Source organism: Zalophus californianus, chromosome 9 (assembly GCF_009762305.2).
Source record: "Zalophus californianus isolate mZalCal1 chromosome 9, mZalCal1.pri.v2, whole genome shotgun sequence".
Classification (NCBI taxonomy): Eukaryota; Metazoa; Chordata; class Mammalia; order Carnivora; family Otariidae; genus Zalophus; species Zalophus californianus.
In genome coordinates, this window is record NC_045603.1 from 115858596 (window position 1) to 115873196 (window position 14601).

A 14601-nucleotide genomic window follows, 5' to 3' on the forward strand; every position below is an offset into this window, starting at 1 on the left:
CCCTCTCCCTCTGCCTGCCACTCTGTCTACTTGTGCTCTCTCTGTCAAATAAATAAATAAAATCTAAAAAAATTTAAAAAATTTAAAAATTTAAAAAAAGGAAAACATAAGGAAAAAAAACACATCTGTAATCTATCCTTTTCTCCAAAGGCTAGTTTCCATATTCCTATCTAGCTTTCCAGACCTGAAAAGGTAGTTTTTAAAACAATTTCCTTCCACTTAACTAAGATTAGTCAGAGAATAGTAAAGATCAGTGTTATTTACATCCTTTTACATTCTTAAACGAGTTGAAAACAAAGAGTAATCAAGCTCCCCCAAGCATCAGAACAGAGAGTGAAAAGGAAGATTTCAATGTTGACGAATGATTTTACATTATACATGAACACTACCTATTTTAAATTATTTTTCCTAAACATACTTGGAAAAAGCTACTTCTTGATCAGCAATATTAAAAAACAAGCAAGCTCAGTGGCATGTTTTGAGAATATTAGAGATCAAGAACAACAGAAGTGGGGCACCTGGGTGGCTCAGTTGGTTAAGCGACTGTCTTCGGCTCAGGTCATGATTCTGGAGTCCCGGGATCGAGTCCCACATCGGGCTCCCTGCTCGGCAGGGAGTCTGCTTCTCCCTCTGACCCTCTTCCCTCTTGTGCTCTCTATCTCTCATTCTCTCTCTCTCTCTCAAATAAATAAAATCTTTAAAAAAAAAAAAAAACAACAGAAGATCACTAAAAGATTCAGAGGTGGTGGAGAGAAATACTAGTTCCAAAGATTATTGAGGACTACTATGGGCCAGGAAATGTGACAGGCACTGTGGCCCAAAGATACAGACCACCAGTCTTAAAGAATGCAGGGACATAGTCATTTCAAAAATTACTAACTTATGGGGCCCCTGGCTGGCTCAGTCCGTGAAGCATGCGACTCTAGATCTCAGGGATCATGAGTTGGAGCCTGACCTTGGGCATAGAGGTTACTTAAAAAAAAAAATCACTGATTTACTAATTTAATGTGGTAAGGGCTCTGTATTTGAAGAAGGGTTTTTTTTTTTTTAAGATTTTATTTATTTGTCAGAGAAAGAGAGAGAGAGTGCAAGAGAGTGCGCATGCAGGGGGAGCAGGAAGAGGGAGAAGCGGGCTCCCTGCTGAGCAGAGAGCCCGTTGGGGGTTGGGGGACTCATGGGGCTGGGGGACTTGATCCCAGGACCCTGGGATCATGAACTGAGCCAAAGTCAGCCAACCAACTGAGCCACCCAGATGGCCCTGAAGAAAGTGTTTTGACAAAAAGGATGAATTTAACACAAGAAAAATAAAACGAATCCACTCTATTTGTAATAAAGTCTTACAACATGCTTTTACGCTATTTGACCCTCACAAACTACTTGTTTTTATACAGCTGGGGAACTTGAAATTCAGAAAAGTCAAGTCTGAAAACTGATATACAGATACGTTGACAATACATCAAAAGAAAAATGTAAGGGGGGCGCCTAGGTGGCTCAGTTGGTTGAGGGTCTGAATCTTGATTACAGCTCAGGTCATGATATCAGGGTTGTGGGATAGAGCCTCTGTGCTCAGCGCAGAGTCTACTTGGGATTCATTCTCTCCCTCTCCCTCTGCCCCTCCCCTTGCTCAGGCACATGCAGACACTCTAAGTAAATAAATAAAATCTTTTAAAAATAAAACAAAAGAAAAAAGCAGTTACAAAACCATACATGTTCTGTGATCCCACTAAAAACTTACACATACATACATGCACAAATAAAATCACAGAGAATAGGGTTTAAAAGCATATAAACTAGGGTATTAAAAGTAGTTATTTATTTTTTAATAAATAGGTTTTGTTTTATTCATTTTTTGGTTTCTATTTTCTGATTCTCTAGTGAACACATATTGCTTTAGACATATTAAAATGAGAGTAAAGGTTGACTTTGCCAGGCAGGCAGTGGCCAAGGAAGACTGGCTGACTTCTAGGCTTTCCACCATAGCATTATATATTCCTTAAACCAGTAAGAACATTTATAATGTCCCAAGAAAGCCAGGTGATAATCCTCTCTTTTAATTTTACCATTATATGACATTTAGCCTACTTCTTCCAGTTTCATGGGTAATTAGTTCATATGAATTCAGTAATTCATTGTAGTAGTTAGTTTGAGACCTAACCTCTAGCCTGGGGTAAAGAGTTAAAATTACATAGCTAAGGTAGTTCTACCCTATGACCCAGCAATTGCACTACTAGGCATTTATCCAAAGGATACAAAAATTGTGATTTGAAGGGGCACATGCACCCTAATGTTTATAGCAGCAATGTCCACAATAGCCAAAATATGGAAAGAGCCCAGATGTCCATCAACAGATGAATGGATACTTAAATAGAATATACACACACACCAGAATATTACTCAGCCATCAAAAAGAAATCTTGCCATTTGCATCAACATGGATGAACTATAATGTATTATGTTAAGTGAAATAAGTCAGTCAGAGAAAGACAAATACCATATGATTTCACTCATATGTGGAATTTAAGAAACATAACAGATGAATACACGGGAAGGGAAGGAAAACTAAAATAAGATGAAAAGGAAGGCAAACCATAAGAGACTCTTACTATAGGAAACAAACTGAGGGTTGCTGGAGGGAAGTTGGGTGGGAAGATGGGGTAACCAGGTGATGGGGTAACTGGGTGATGGGCATTAAGGAGGCCACTTCATGTAATGAGCACTGGGTGTTATATGCAACTGATGAACCAGTAAATGCTACCCCTGAAACTAATAATACACTATATGTAAACTAAATTGAATTGATTTTAATTTTTTTTAAAGATTTTATTTATCTGACAGAGAGATACACAGCGAGAGGGGAACACAGCAGGGGGAGTGGGAGAGGGAGAAGCAGGCTTCCCGCGGAGCAGGGAGCCCGATGTGGGGCTCAATCAGGACCTGAGCCAAAGGCAGACGCTTAACTGACTGAGCCACCCAGGCGCCCCCATGAATTTACTTAAAAAAAAAAAAAAGCTGAGTAAGAATCAAAAATCGACAAGTGATTTGGCAGTAACAGATGCACACCGGTTTCTGTCCTATTGCAAGATTTGTTAATGCTACCACAGGTGAAGTTGGGAGAAGGTACATATATGAGGAAACAGAGCTGCGTCTGAGGGCAGACGTGGCTTTTATCATTGTTGCTCTTTGTTAGGATTATCAGGGCTTAAGAGACTTGAAGTAACCAAAGACACATGCCTGAGGTAGACACCAGAAGGCCAATGTCTTCATTTATAGTGAAAATAGTGATGACACATGAATCAGCAATATATGGCATTGGCATCATCAGTGTAGTACCACCCTGTGGTCCTGAAAGCAGACATGGAAAACACTGAGCACATTCTCTCCAGGAAAGCACCCTTTCTGTGGCTGGAAAAGTTGTTCAGTGGGCACGTCATCAAAAAAAAAAAAAAAAAAAAAAGGAGTGTCAGGACTGTATCAAAATAAAAAGCTTCTGTACAGCAAACAATCAACAAAATGAAAAGATAACCTACTGACCAGAAGATCTTTACGGATCATATATAAGGGGTTAGTAGCCAAAATATATAAAGAACTCATACAACTCAACACCAAAAAAACATTTAATCCAATTAAAAATGGGCAGAAGACATGAACAGACATTTCTCCAAAGACATACAGATGGTCAACAGACACATGAAAAGATGCTCAACCTCACTAATCATTACAGAAATGCAAATTAAAATCAGAACGAGATATCACCTCACATCTGTCAGAATGGCTAAAATCAAAACCACAAGAAGCAAGTGCTGAGGATGTGGAGAAAAAGGAATACTCGTTTACTGTTGGAATGCAAACTGATGCAGCCTGTGGAAAATAGTATGGAGTTTCCTCAAAATAATTAAACAGAATTACCATATGATCCAGTAATTCCACCAGTGGGTATTTACCCAGAAAGTATGAAAACACGAATTTGAAAAGATATATGCACCCCTATGTTTACTGCAGTGTTATTTACAATAGCTAAAATATCGAAGTAACTCAAGTTTCCATTGATAGGTAAATGGATAAAGAAGATGTGGTATATATACAATAGGATATTACTCATCTATTAAAAGAATGAAACCTTGCCATTTGCAACAACACGGATGGAGCGAGAGTATAACACTAACTGAAATGAGTCATGAAGAGAAATGATTTCACTCACATGTGGAATTTAAAAAACAAATGAACATAGAAAAAAGAGACAAACCAGAAGACAGGTTCTTAACTAGAGAACAAACTGATGGTTACCAGAGGGGAGGTCCGTGGGGGAAACAGGTGAAGGGGATCAAGAGTACACTTATCCCTATGGAATTTTCAAATCAGTACATTGCCCACCTGAAACTAACATAATACTGTGCATTAATTATACTGGAATGTATTTATTTTTTAAAAGATTTTATTTATTTATTTGAGACAGAGAAGGAGAGAGCATGCGTGAGCGAGCACAAGCAGGGGGAGCAGCAGAGGGAGAAGCAGGCTTCCTGCCGAGCAAGAAGCCCGATGCGGGGCTCGATCCCAGGACTCTGGGATCATGACCTGAGCAGAAGGCAGGCGCTTAACGACCCAGCCACCCAGGTGCCCCTATACTGGAATTTAAATACATTTTAAAAAAGGAGTGTCAAAGAAGTATCCAGTGCTATTAGATGGAGGGTGCAAACATCTCTCCAAATAATGCCTTCATCTGTGATGCTAGAAATATTGAAGTCTGGTTAGAACAGTACTGAAATGGATCCCAGCAAAGTCCTGAGACTCTTCGCCCATATTCTCTTTTTACTAGCTGTTTGCTGGCCCTGCTGCTATTCTCTCTCCAGGTGCCTGTTCTGGATAAGTTGTGATATGTATCCACCTTGGTACAAAGTATACATTTATAAAAGCTACATATTTCATATAGGTAACTGATGTTTGAGGAATACATGGGAATATGAAGTGTCCCAAAGCCAACTGAAATAGAAGAGTCCTAAATTCAATAAACTTAAAACAAAACAAAACAAAACAAAGCAAAAAACCCTGAGTCTTGTGGATGAAAGGGGAACACATCATAATTGCTATGTGACTGGAGAAGTCTCTAAAAAGGACAGTGAATCTACAGATTTTGCTCAATTATCCCAAACAGTGCTACCCTATAGCACTTTGAGAATCAATCACTACAAAGTGCAGTTAAGACTTATGGAGCCAGGGCGCCTGGGTGGCTCAGATGGTTAAGCGTCTGCCTTCGGCTCAGGTCATGATCCCAGGGTCCTGGGATCGAGTCCCGCATCGGGCTCCCTGCTCCTTGGGAGCCTGCTTCTCCCTCTGCTTCTCTCTCTCTCCCTCTGTCTCTCATGAATAAATAAATAAAAATCTTAAAAAAAAAATAAAAAAAAGACTTATGGAGCCACAGAACATGTCACTTTACAGAGGCTAAACTGGCCGGAAAGGGAGAAAAATGAGGTCGGGCCCAAGAGCTGTACAGGAGAGAGTCAAGTAGTCACGGTTAGTGCTGAGATTCTGACTCAACTCAAGAAGTCACATCAAAGTTCAATGTTTCTCTACTTGTGACATCCTCAGGCCTTTTCTTCCAGTGCCCTCCCACCCCGTCCGGGTTGGGTCTCCCGGGGAAGCAACTACTGTACGACAGAGACAGAAATGCGGTGCACCCAGGGCATTAGCCCTACATACTCTCCACAAACCGCCTATTCCGAGCCCACCTGGATCTCAGGGGGCACCTTTTGCTCTAAAATCCTAATTAAGACCTGTCCTCCTGAAGCCCTGGCTGAAATCCGAAAGGAAACGGGTGCAGTCGGGTCTCCAGGCTTCACTGGCTCCCTACCCCAGGAGACAACCTGACTACCCCGCCGCCCCCCCGCCTGCCCCCAAGGCCTGGCTCCTCACCGCTCCCTCCCCAGGCCCCGAGGCGTCCGGGTCCCCGGGACCACGTTCTGCAGTCTCGCGCCGGGCACCCCTGCTTCAGGCACAGACGCCCGGCGCCCACCGCTCCACGTCCCCCGGCGGGGCTCGGGTCCCGGCGCCCAGCCAGCCCGGGGTCCCCCCGCAGCGCAGCCCCGCGGCCCCCAGCCCCGACGCACGTGCCGCTAGCTCCCATTCATTTCTGCCGCGCCGCTGTCATTGGCGCCGTGACCTCTGCGCCCGGCTGCCGCGCGCGCCTCGGGGCCTCACCTGAGCGCCCGCGTCTGCAGCCGAGGGCGTCCGGGGCGGCCCCGCGCGGCCGGGGGAGCCGGGCCCGGGGCTCCGGGCCGCCGGCCTCCAGGAGCAGCAGCGCCGCCAGGGCCACCCGCCTGAGGCCATGGTCAGAGTCTGAAAGCCGCGGCGGGGCGCTGGCTCCGCCTGCGGCCCGGCGGTCCGCCTCCCGGGACCCGGAGCCGGAAACTTGGCACAGGAAGAGCTTGGGCCCCACGCGGGCCGCCGCTTCCCGCTTCTCCCGGGGCTGGCGCCTGAAGGCGCGCTCCCGGGACGGCCGCGCGGAACGTCGGGCGCTCGGCCCCTCGCCTGCCCCGAGCTCCCGGGAGCCGCCCGTCGCCCCGCTGCCGGCTCCAGTACCGGGAGCGACCAAGCGGGACCTTCTGTCTGGGCGAGCCGTCTCTCCCGAGCCCCTGCCCGCCGCTCCGGGGAGCCAGGAGCTCCAGCGGTCATAGCAAAAATGGACCTTTGGGAGAGCGGCCGGTAACAAGAACTGCCACCGCGCCCAGACCTCCAGTCGGCAGCTCTTCTGTTCTGCGTGTTTAGGCAGAGAGATGACTCAAAGAATTGGGCTCCTGTTTTGCTGCCGAACCCGGGGGCTCCGGTGTCCGCCGCTGTTTCTCCTGGGCGTGACCTGCCACGCCGTTGTCCTCTGCTCCTTGCTCCCTGGCCTGGAAGGAAGTGCCCGCCTTTGGCATCTTTCCAGTAACGTGTCGCACCACGAGCTGGGCTTTTGTGAGACAGAAGCTAAATTAGCCTTGTCTCTCGACTTTTGGACTCTGTCCTCCGAAAACCTTAAAGGTACATCGTGGCATAGTTTGGCAGTCTTGCTCATATCTAGATGGGAGTCCCACTCGTGGGTGTACTTAGCTGTGTGAAATTGTTTAGTATTTGGTAATGTTGGACATATTTGCCAGCCTTGGGGATACTGGAATTATGTACAGGATTAGAACCTGACGTGGGTTAGAAAGACCTCTCCTTGGTTCTATGGCCAGATTACTCTTTTCATGGTAATGAGAAAGCGTGCTTATAACAGCAGTCGGTGGTGCACACAAACAGAGCCAGGGAGAGAAAGTGTAGGCGTTAGGGATACAGAAATGAAAGAAGCTTCATCTGTCCTCAAAAAATTCACCTTTATGAGGAAATAGACCAGCAAATAGGCAACTACAATTCTCTTAAAATTTTTGTCTGTTCTTTTGAACCATGCTTTTTGCATTTAAAAAGTGAAAGTACCCGTGGTATAGCTGAGCACATTATTTTTATATTTATCTTCAAAGTGTTGTTTTTTTACGGAATAAGAGCATAGAATAAGGTTGGCTAAAATAAGCCAAGTTTAGGATTTTTTCCCCAATCTTGAGGAATATGATGTAAAAAAAAAAATGTCAGGTGCTTTACAAATAAAGGCTGTTAGTACACATCTGTGGCTTGATACAGGCTTGTATATTAAGAAATACGCCACAGCTAGACTTTGCCACGGTAAAGTGTAGCAATAAACACTTGTATTTACAATAATCCTACAATTTAGGTATTATCATTTGCCCCTTTTCACAGATAGGGACACAGATAGGAGGATTTGCATGTCTTGCCAAGCTCACAGTTGGCAGATACGGCTCTATCTACCAGGCCATTTTCATTTAGAGATAGTTTTCCCTGATTAAAACAAAACACCTCGCTCTTAAAAAGATGGAATTTATGCAAGGCTAAGTAGGGAAAGCAGATAAACTTTGTGAAGGTTTCCAAAATTATAGTATAGCTACACCTTTGATGAGCTATATAACCTACCAATAGGTTGCAGAATACATGCATCCCGGGACGGTCGCGCCGAACCTCGGGCGCTCGCCCCCTCGCCTGCCCCGAGCTCGCGGGAGCCGCCCGTCGCCCCGCTGCCGGCTCCGGTACCGGGAGCGACCAAGCGGGACCTTCTGTCTGGGCGAGCCGTCTCTCCCGAGCCAAAGAGGCCAAGCCTGTGTCTAGGAAGTTAAAACCATTGAGCTGTGCAAGTAACTGCCAAAGAACAGACCCCTCTATGCACAGGCTAGGAACAACTTGGGTCATTTTGACTACTTTTATGAATGAAGCGACCAGTAATGACTGATAAACATGGAATAAGTGTGTAATTGAAAGCATTTTCAAAGTTGTTATTTCAATGTTGGAGAGTTGACTGTACTTTAATAAGACATTTTCTTTCCATAGTGATACTGTTCAAAACATGCTGTGTGGTAGGACCAGGTTTTATAGCCAAGGAGAGATTATATACATGATACTATGTATAGATTGTATACCATGTCTTGATCCATAGTACTGCCTGAAAACGTCTCATCCTGATGTTATCAGATAAATGATCAATGAATTACCAAGGTCACTGTAGTAAGAACGTTTATTGAGAGAAGAGGTTCAGGCATCATCAAACTGAAAGATTCGCTGGTTTTGTGGATTTCATATTCTTAGGCAAAGCTGAATGCTACAGAATTTAATTTTGGAATGACTGATTTCTCTGAGATGTTAAGATAAAGACTTACTATGCATCTGGAATTTTGTCTTGGTTTGGGTTTGTAGTTTATGACTGATCATTTGGTTAAAGTGTAACGAGGGTGAGGGCTGGGGACTTCTGAAGCAGTTGGCCTCTTGTTCCACAGCCAATGATTAAATGTATTGGCTGATAAACTACCTTGCCAAAATGTGAGTCAGTCAGTACAAAATCATGGGTATTAATGAACAGTAAATACTGTCTGTGTGCTACTAAAATGTTAGGGCATCATGATAAGTGCACAAATTATAATTTAGTCTATTTCCATATAATGGCTCTCCTAAAAGAGAAGAAAATACACTGTGGGATCTTCTACTTTTAATCATATTGTCAGGTTTTCTGTGGTGAATGCTGAAATCAGCTGTTTTTTGGCTGACTACCCATTTGTTCCCCATAATGTGCCTTATGTACCATGTATTTAGGGGAAAATATAAAGGTTAAATCTGGTCCACATTTGCCTGTTTTTATACTCATCTGGGAAAGATAGAAGATTACTCTTATTTCTGTTATAACTGACATTTGGTTCACCTAGGCTTGGGTGGGATAAATAGAAGTTAATCCGAACAGTTGGATCTTGATGTATCTTGATGCCACGTTTCCCTACTGATTCAAAATATCATTTTCATTATATAGAGAATTCTTAACATTACTTTGGGCTGTTTCTGTTCTTTTTATTGAGTCCCTTTGTTCTTTGCATCTATTTGGGGGATAACTATTTTTAGTTATTGTGTTCTTATAATTTATAAGAAAACTCCCATTTCTAAAACATTAGTTTTTATTTTTCAAGATTTACACTTTAAGCTGATCAGTTGTTGTTTTTTTAAGATTTTATTTATTTGAGAAAGAGAGAACTCACAAGCAGGGGGAACAGCAGAGCGAGAGGGAGAAGCAGGTTCCCCACTGAGCAGGGAACCCGACCCCAGGACCTGAGCTGAAGGCAGACGCTTAACCAACTGAGCCACCCAGGCGCCCTAAGATGATCTTTTTCTTCAAAAAAATCCTGCTAGGATGTTGGTTGGGTTTCCATATGTTTATTAAATAATCTGGTTACACTGATATCTTGACAATATAATCTCTATCCAAAAACAAGTTTTTGTGTCCCCTTGTTTTGTGATTTTAGTAATACACCTACCCTCTTCTGTTTGTTTTTTGTTTTAATTGGTTTGGATTAGGAAAACAGATTAAGATTTTTTAAATTGTACTTAAAAGAAAATACGTTCTGAGTATCTAAAGCATGTTCAGAACTCTTTTCGTGCAGCTTTTAAAATAAGGTACATGTGCTTTAGTGCATGCTTTGTACATTTAGTAAAACATCTGTTGCGTGGTATTAGGGTTTTTTATATGTATCTGTTTCTTTGAGTAATTATGATTTTCTGAAGGGCAGAAAGAATGTGATTAACTGCCTAATATTTTTTGGTTGGATTCCACTGAATTGGCTAGTGGAATTAGCTGTACTAATTCCACTAGTACTGTACTAGTACTGTAATTCTAAAACTATAATGCTGCTCACCTCCACTTCATTTATACATCCTTATTTATAAACATATTGTGTATCCTGTTGGTCTCCCACAAGTGAAATCCTCAAAGACAGGGTATGTATCTTGTTTTAAACTTTTTCCATCTCCCATCTTCTTGGGTGGCTCCATTTACTGTATTACATGAATATTGGATAGATATGGTTGAAATGACAAAATAGGCTTTAAATAACGCAGTAGGAAGAAAACAGTGGTATAAATTGATTTTCTCGAAGAACTGTAGTCCTGAGGAATGTTAATGTTGTCTATGAGACAAATGAAAACACTAAGAAGAGATTTTGTTGTTTTTTTTTTTTAATCAGCCGTGTTGCCAGTTGATCCTGTTAAAGAAAATTATGTTCGTAAAGTGAAAAACTGTATTTTTTCAATTGCCTTCCCTACTCCTTTCAAATCAAGAGTACGTCTTGTAGCAGTTTCAAAGGTTAGGCTTTATTTTTTCACAACAAAAATACTTAATTCATTATAACTTTTGTCTAAAAAAAAGATATTCATACTTTTTGGAGTTGAATTGTTAGTCTATTGGTAAATGATTATATTTGTGTTTAAAATTCAGACACTTGGAGAATGTCATTCTTAGAAATCATGTTTTGATACTGATTCCTAGTTTTGATACTCAGCCTAGTACTCCGTTTGATCTTAAAGTTATCTTACAAAGAAAACACCCCTTTTTGAAAAAAGGGGCAAATGAGTTAAATTCTTAGAAATGGGCTCTAATAAATTATAAATTGTTCTCTCATGATATAATTGGATTTGTGATAGAAATAGGACATTAACTTTTTTCTAGTTCCTTTAAAGAATGTGTGCTAAGAAAAATAGTATTTAACTATGCATCACAAGAATTAAATAAAAATTTTAAAACTGTCTAATAGAACTGATTTTCCCAAATAGCATAAATAATATAAACTATGGTACATCCCTCATGAGAAAATATTAATGTACTTTTTGAAGAGGTTCATTCTTTTAATTTTCTTTCTTCCACCAAGTCTCTTTTCTCTAAAATTATTAAAGGATTACTTCAGTTTGTAAGGTCTTTTTGTTTTGTTTTTGTTTTTTTCCTGCGTCAGGAAGTTCCAGAAGATATTTTGGACCTTGACTTATCTGTCTCCGAAACAGATGATTTTATCCAGCTTGTGAGTGGTGAAAAGATAGTATTTGGATCCATTCCATTGGCTCACAGATATGGTGGGCACCAGGTATGACAGCATCATAGCATCCGCTACGACTTCCCTTACGTAAATATAAACAGTTGGTGGAAAGGCTGTCCCATTAATGAAGTTATTTTGCATTAATTCTTCTAATATTAGTGTATGGAGACTTCAACAGATGCTTCTAGAAGAATGTGTCATCGTAAGATGTTTGTAATTGGCTGATGTGATTTCTTGCTGTGATAAAGCTAATGCCCAACTTTCTTTGACAGAATCAGGAAAACTGGGATAGCACTAATATAATATTTCTGTGAATTATTGCTAGAGAACTCATTCAGGGACGTTTCAGGCAAGAGATGTAGGCAAAGTCAAGTAGCACAAAAAGTCAATATAAAAGCCCCAGAAGGATAAAGAGATTATAGTTTTGCCAGGATACCTGCAGAAGGAAGTTTTAGAACTGCTAGAGACTGCTAGAATTTAATCAGGATTAACTGAGGATGTTATTTATGCTGAAGCAATTAGGAAAGCGACTTCTAGAAATGAAGTTAAGATATTGAAGCAAGTTCAGGTTGTGATATCTGACTAAATTAAAAAAAAAAAAAGGAGAAAAAGAAGGAACACAGGACCAGTTGTTGAACTTGCTGTGAACTAGATAAGATTACAGTCTGGCTGTCCGGGGGCTGGCTGACTTCGGAATATATTTTAGGAAAAGTAGAGAAGCATAATAGGGTTGGAGTAAGGATTAAGTTAGAAAATATGAAAAGTAAAAAGTGCTTCCATGATAGCTATTATAATAATGATAATATCAGGCTCTGGTTTGTTGGGGGCAGTTAATTCCTTTTAGATTTTTGTTGCTTTCATTCCTCAATATCCTAAGAGGCAAAACTGTCATAGAAGCTAAACTGACATAAGCCGAGAAGCAAAGTGACATAGACCATTAGGATGGAAAAAGACTTCAGGGGTCATCTATGACAAACTCGAACCTCAGTGTCTTGATCCGTAAGGTGCAAGGGTTGACCAGGTCCATTCCAGGAGTTGTGAGAAGGGCTGTAGCAAAGAAATCCGCTTAATTTTATTTAACACCCCATTTTCCCAACATACTTGACTGTAGGGTTTTGTTGTATTTTGTTTTTAAGGAAAAATAACATTTTGCCGAACTATGTTTCTCAATTTTGAAACTTCTGGACTAGATGATCCTTATGGTTTTTTTTAGCTCCCAAATATAGGGATTCCATAGTTCAAAAAGCCATTTCCCACATAGGTTAAATTTATTAGATAGCATTTTGTACCAGTACTCAACATGTACTGTTAGAGTACAAATGCAGACCTTAAGCCCTGCAGAGTTTTGTTAAGCTGTATTTTTTTGTAGGATTTTTTTTTTGGGGTAGCGTAGTAAACTAGATTTTTCTCATCAATTTCACGTTTCATCTCTTGCTTCTCTCTGATTTGAAATTATAAAGATTTATAAGGATGGCTTTGCCATTTTGAACACTAAATGATTTCTCCTTTATTAATAGAGAGCTACCTTCTTAGTTCCCCGGACTTCACTCCTAGCTCTGGAGTTACTATTCTTTCTACTTCTTTTTCATGGTGTGGGATATACCTAATGTATTGTTGACTTTAGAAATTGCCAGAATATGCTAAGAGCACCTTTCAGATTTGTGCTCTTAGAGGTATCATATAGCTAAAATTAATGGTGATCTGTTCCTTGTTAAGATGAAAAATTAAAATACTGGATAGATTTTTCTCAAATTCATGTTTTTCTATCAGAACTATAAACATAGTTTAAATATTCCACACCTATTTATAGAACCCCTTTTATGTGCCAGGAACTATAGATTGCTAATACTCTAGGGGAGGAGATAAAGAAGTGAATTCTAATAACATCAGCATCGTGATAGGGTTAAGAGTAGGAGTCATGGGAATTCACAGAACCCTCCTAGTCCCAGAAAGTCAGAGACAACCTTCTGGTGGAAGTAACATGCATGTGGAAAATGGAGTGATGTCTAAGTTAGCAAATCACTGTTGGTAATGATAATTATTACCATCTTAGGAGCTCTTGCATGTGTCGGACATAGGACAGAGCATCCATTAGCATTCATTCTTGTAACAACCTGGCAAGGGTTATCTCATTTTACAGAAATGAAAGGTCAGTCTCAATGGGATTAAGTAATTCAAATTTCCATAGCTAGTAAGTGGTATAACTGGGAGTTGGGCAACCACAAACAGAAAATGTTGGAAACAGCTAACTGTGCAAGTTCAAAAGCAAATTTTTTCAGTTGCAAGTATGTTCTTGATTTTACATTGCATACATATACTATAGGCAAACTTTCTATAAATAAGTTGTTCCTAGTTCATATTCTGGAATTAAATAGATCAATAGATCAGTTCTAAGTATTCTACAGCTAACAGAGTTTAGCTCAGCTGTAAGATGATGAATTTAATTATATGTCTCAAATTTATATTTTTTAAAATGAATTTCACTTATGTCTTATTGATTGAATTTTATTTTCACCTTTGTTCAAGTTGTTGATTATTATAATCCTAAAAATGCAATACCCCATTCTCAATTTTTACAAAATAACTTTGGCTGTAAAATTACTATGAAAGCTTTAAAGGGTAATAAGCATGAATAATTTTCCTTTTTCTCCTTTAGTTTGGGATATGGGCAGGTCAGCTTGGGGACGGAAGAGCCCATCTTCTTGGAATTTACATGAACAGGTACCACATGTTTTCTGGTACAATAGCTTTTCTGCTAAATATTAACACGGATCTTCTGATACTTAGATTTCTTTGTTGTTGTTGAAGGCAGGGTGAAAAGTGGGAGCTCCAATTAAAGGGCTCAGGAAAGACTCCATACTCCCGGTACAGTTTGATATTTTTTTGGTCACCTAAATAAAAATTAATGTTGTCTTCATTACAACTGAAAATGTTTTTTCTTGTTTTGCCCTAGAAATGGTGACGGCAGAGCTGTACTTCGTTCCTCAGTGAGAGAATTTTTATGCAGCGAGGCTATGCACTCTCTTGGAATTCCAACTAGCAGAGCTGCAAGGTAATTCCTTTTTCCTTGAAGCTAACTTTCAGGACCGCATCATGTTTTCTGCAGGCATGTGTTGGTAAATTGAGCCAATAAATCTCTGGTAGCATGATTTCTCACCATTTCTTACGGTTTTAGGTACTT

At 40.7% G+C, this 14601-nt stretch overlaps 2 protein-coding genes across 13 annotated transcripts in view; one reads left to right on the forward strand and one right to left on the reverse strand.

Annotated features, from left to right (window-relative positions):
* The window catches only part of PDSS1 (decaprenyl diphosphate synthase subunit 1), a 57577-nt gene extending 50872 nt beyond the window's left edge, over nucleotides 1-6705 (reverse strand). For 4 of the 5 annotated variants that reach the window (XR_003519707.2, XM_027592299.2, XM_027592298.2 and 1 more), the window contains exon 1: nucleotides 6193-6705. Coding sequence is in view for 3 of the 5 variants with exons in the window: in XM_027592299.2 (XP_027448100.1) it covers nucleotides 6193-6666 (474 nt within the window). In the remaining 2 variants the exon portion in view is untranslated. The remainder of the gene's footprint in view (nucleotides 1-6192) is intronic. The other variant, XM_027592301.1, reaches the window with a different exon arrangement.
* Nucleotides 6706-6729: 24 nt separating this feature from the next.
* The window catches only part of LOC113922240 (protein adenylyltransferase SelO-like), a 33918-nt gene continuing 26046 nt past the window's right edge, over nucleotides 6730-14601 (forward strand). For all 8 annotated transcript variants that reach the window (XM_035729094.1, XM_035729092.1, XM_035729091.1 and 5 more), the window contains exons 1-6: nucleotides 6730-7014; nucleotides 10578-10696; nucleotides 11340-11468; nucleotides 14077-14141; nucleotides 14229-14285; nucleotides 14374-14472. In XM_035729094.1, the coding sequence (XP_035584987.1) occupies nucleotides 6768-7014; nucleotides 10578-10696; nucleotides 11340-11468; nucleotides 14077-14141; nucleotides 14229-14285; nucleotides 14374-14472 (716 nt within the window). In that variant the 5' untranslated portion in view covers nucleotides 6730-6767. The remainder of the gene's footprint in view (nucleotides 7015-10577; nucleotides 10697-11339; nucleotides 11469-14076; nucleotides 14142-14228; nucleotides 14286-14373; nucleotides 14473-14601) is intronic.